Genomic DNA, 1,721 nt, shown 5'->3' with positions numbered 1-1,721 from the left:
TAACATGATTCATAAATAAAATGAGCTCAGCACAGGAAATTATATGGAACAAAGAAATCAACACAACGAAAAAGCAAATAACAAAAATGACAGCAACAAATTTATATTTGCCGATAATTACATATGTGGCAAGGGGCTTATCTAAGATTTATAGCAGAAGAGTGGATGACCAAACTATGGTACATACACATAATGGAATGCTATGCAGCACTAAAGTATAATGTAGAGTTTCCAAAACACCACGTAATATGGATGAACTTGGAGGACATTATGCTGAGTGAAATAAGTCAATCACAGAAGGACAAATACAGTATAAGTTCATTGTTATGGAGGGTCAAGAAAGGTTTATATATGGAGGAAAACATTCTTTGTTGGTTGCCAGGGGTGGGAGGGGTCGGGGGAAACACTGAAAAAAATAAATGCATTGACCCATGTCAAAAACAAAAAGAGCAAATACCCAACAAAAAAAAACCCTCAGTGGTTAAGAATGTGTGTGAAAACCAGACTGCTTGAGTTCCAATCTAGGCTCTAATACTTTCTTAGCTGTGTTGGGCAAGTAACTTCCGCTCCCTCTGCCTGCATTAGCTTTTATTTAGAATGTAATATTTACAGTACCCATGTCATAGGATGGTTGCGAGTATTAAATTATTAAACACAAAGCCCTTACAACAGTCAGCAACATAGTGAGCATTCTATGAATATTTGCTATGACTATCAACAATATGATTTTTAATCAGATGAAGGTAAAACATTGTATCTTAAGAGGTCAGCATCTTTGAATATTTTTTCATACTATATATAGCTTGTGCTTACTATTTGATGCAAGTTTCATATTTGTGGCTCAGACATAATTGAATTAAAGTATGATTTTTAAATTTGATGATTGTATCTAAATGAGGTGAGTTTGCTGACTTGAGTTTGCACCGTGTCTGAGAATATAGTTTCCTTGAAAAATGACCAACCTGAAATGTCCTTTTCCTTCTCAGATTATTCCGATCTGGGAGAACTCCCCCCACGGTCTCCCTTAGAGCCAGTCCGTGAAGATGGGCCCTTCGGCCCTGTACCAGAAGAAAAGAAAAGAACATCTCGTGAGCTCCGGGAGCTATGGCAGAAGGCTATTCTGCAGCAGATACTGCTCCTCAGAATGGAGAAGGAAAATCAGAAGCTACAAGGTTGGTTTGTCATTTTTGATACTGAACAGGCCTTCTGATCTTAATTCACCTTTGCTGTGAATCAAGTCAGACAGACACATGCAATGTTAAAAAAGGGCAACATACTCTAATACATGCACATGCGTATATGTACATATGTTTCACTTTTTCTGTAAATCTGTTTACTTTTTCAAAAGTAAATGAGCTGTTTGGTAGAGATTTAATGATAATCACACAACTGTGGGTTATTCTCATCTAGTCATTGTTAGCATCGTATGTGGAAGTTCTAAGACATAGGCTTCCCACTGCAACTTTAACTCCTCTGAAAAATGTTCCATCTCGCTCACCTGTCTTGCTGTCTTCCTGCTTTGCCCTCAGCCAGAGTCTACACGTGGCTGTTAGGTGTGAACCCATCCTACCTAAATCATTCACGTTTATACCCCTTCTTTGTGTACATTTTTAGTGAGTTGCAGCTCACCTGGAGAAGGAGGACTGACCTTCAGCATTAGCTGAGCTCCACCTATACTGATATTGAGAATATCAAAACAAGACATGAATTATGATAGCTTA

At 38.0% G+C, this 1,721-nt stretch overlaps 1 protein-coding gene across 1 annotated transcript in view; it reads left to right on the top strand.

The window, feature by feature from the left end:
* The window catches only part of TBC1D1 (TBC1 domain family member 1), a 392,135-nt gene that overhangs the window by 316,405 nt on the left and 74,009 nt on the right, over positions 1-1,721 (top strand). The window contains 1 exon segment of the mRNA XM_042782639.1: positions 987-1,172. Within this exon segment, the coding sequence (XP_042638573.1) occupies positions 987-1,172 (186 nt within the window).

The sequence above is a fragment of the Orycteropus afer genome, unplaced genomic scaffold (genome assembly GCF_000298275.1).
Source record: "Orycteropus afer afer isolate SDZICR_OR568_19922 unplaced genomic scaffold, OryAfe1.0 scaffold00399, whole genome shotgun sequence".
Lineage (NCBI taxonomy): Eukaryota > Metazoa > Chordata > Mammalia > Tubulidentata > Orycteropodidae > Orycteropus > Orycteropus afer.
Note: the sequence above shows the minus strand (reverse complement) of the source record. Positions and strands in the feature narration are given on the sequence as shown.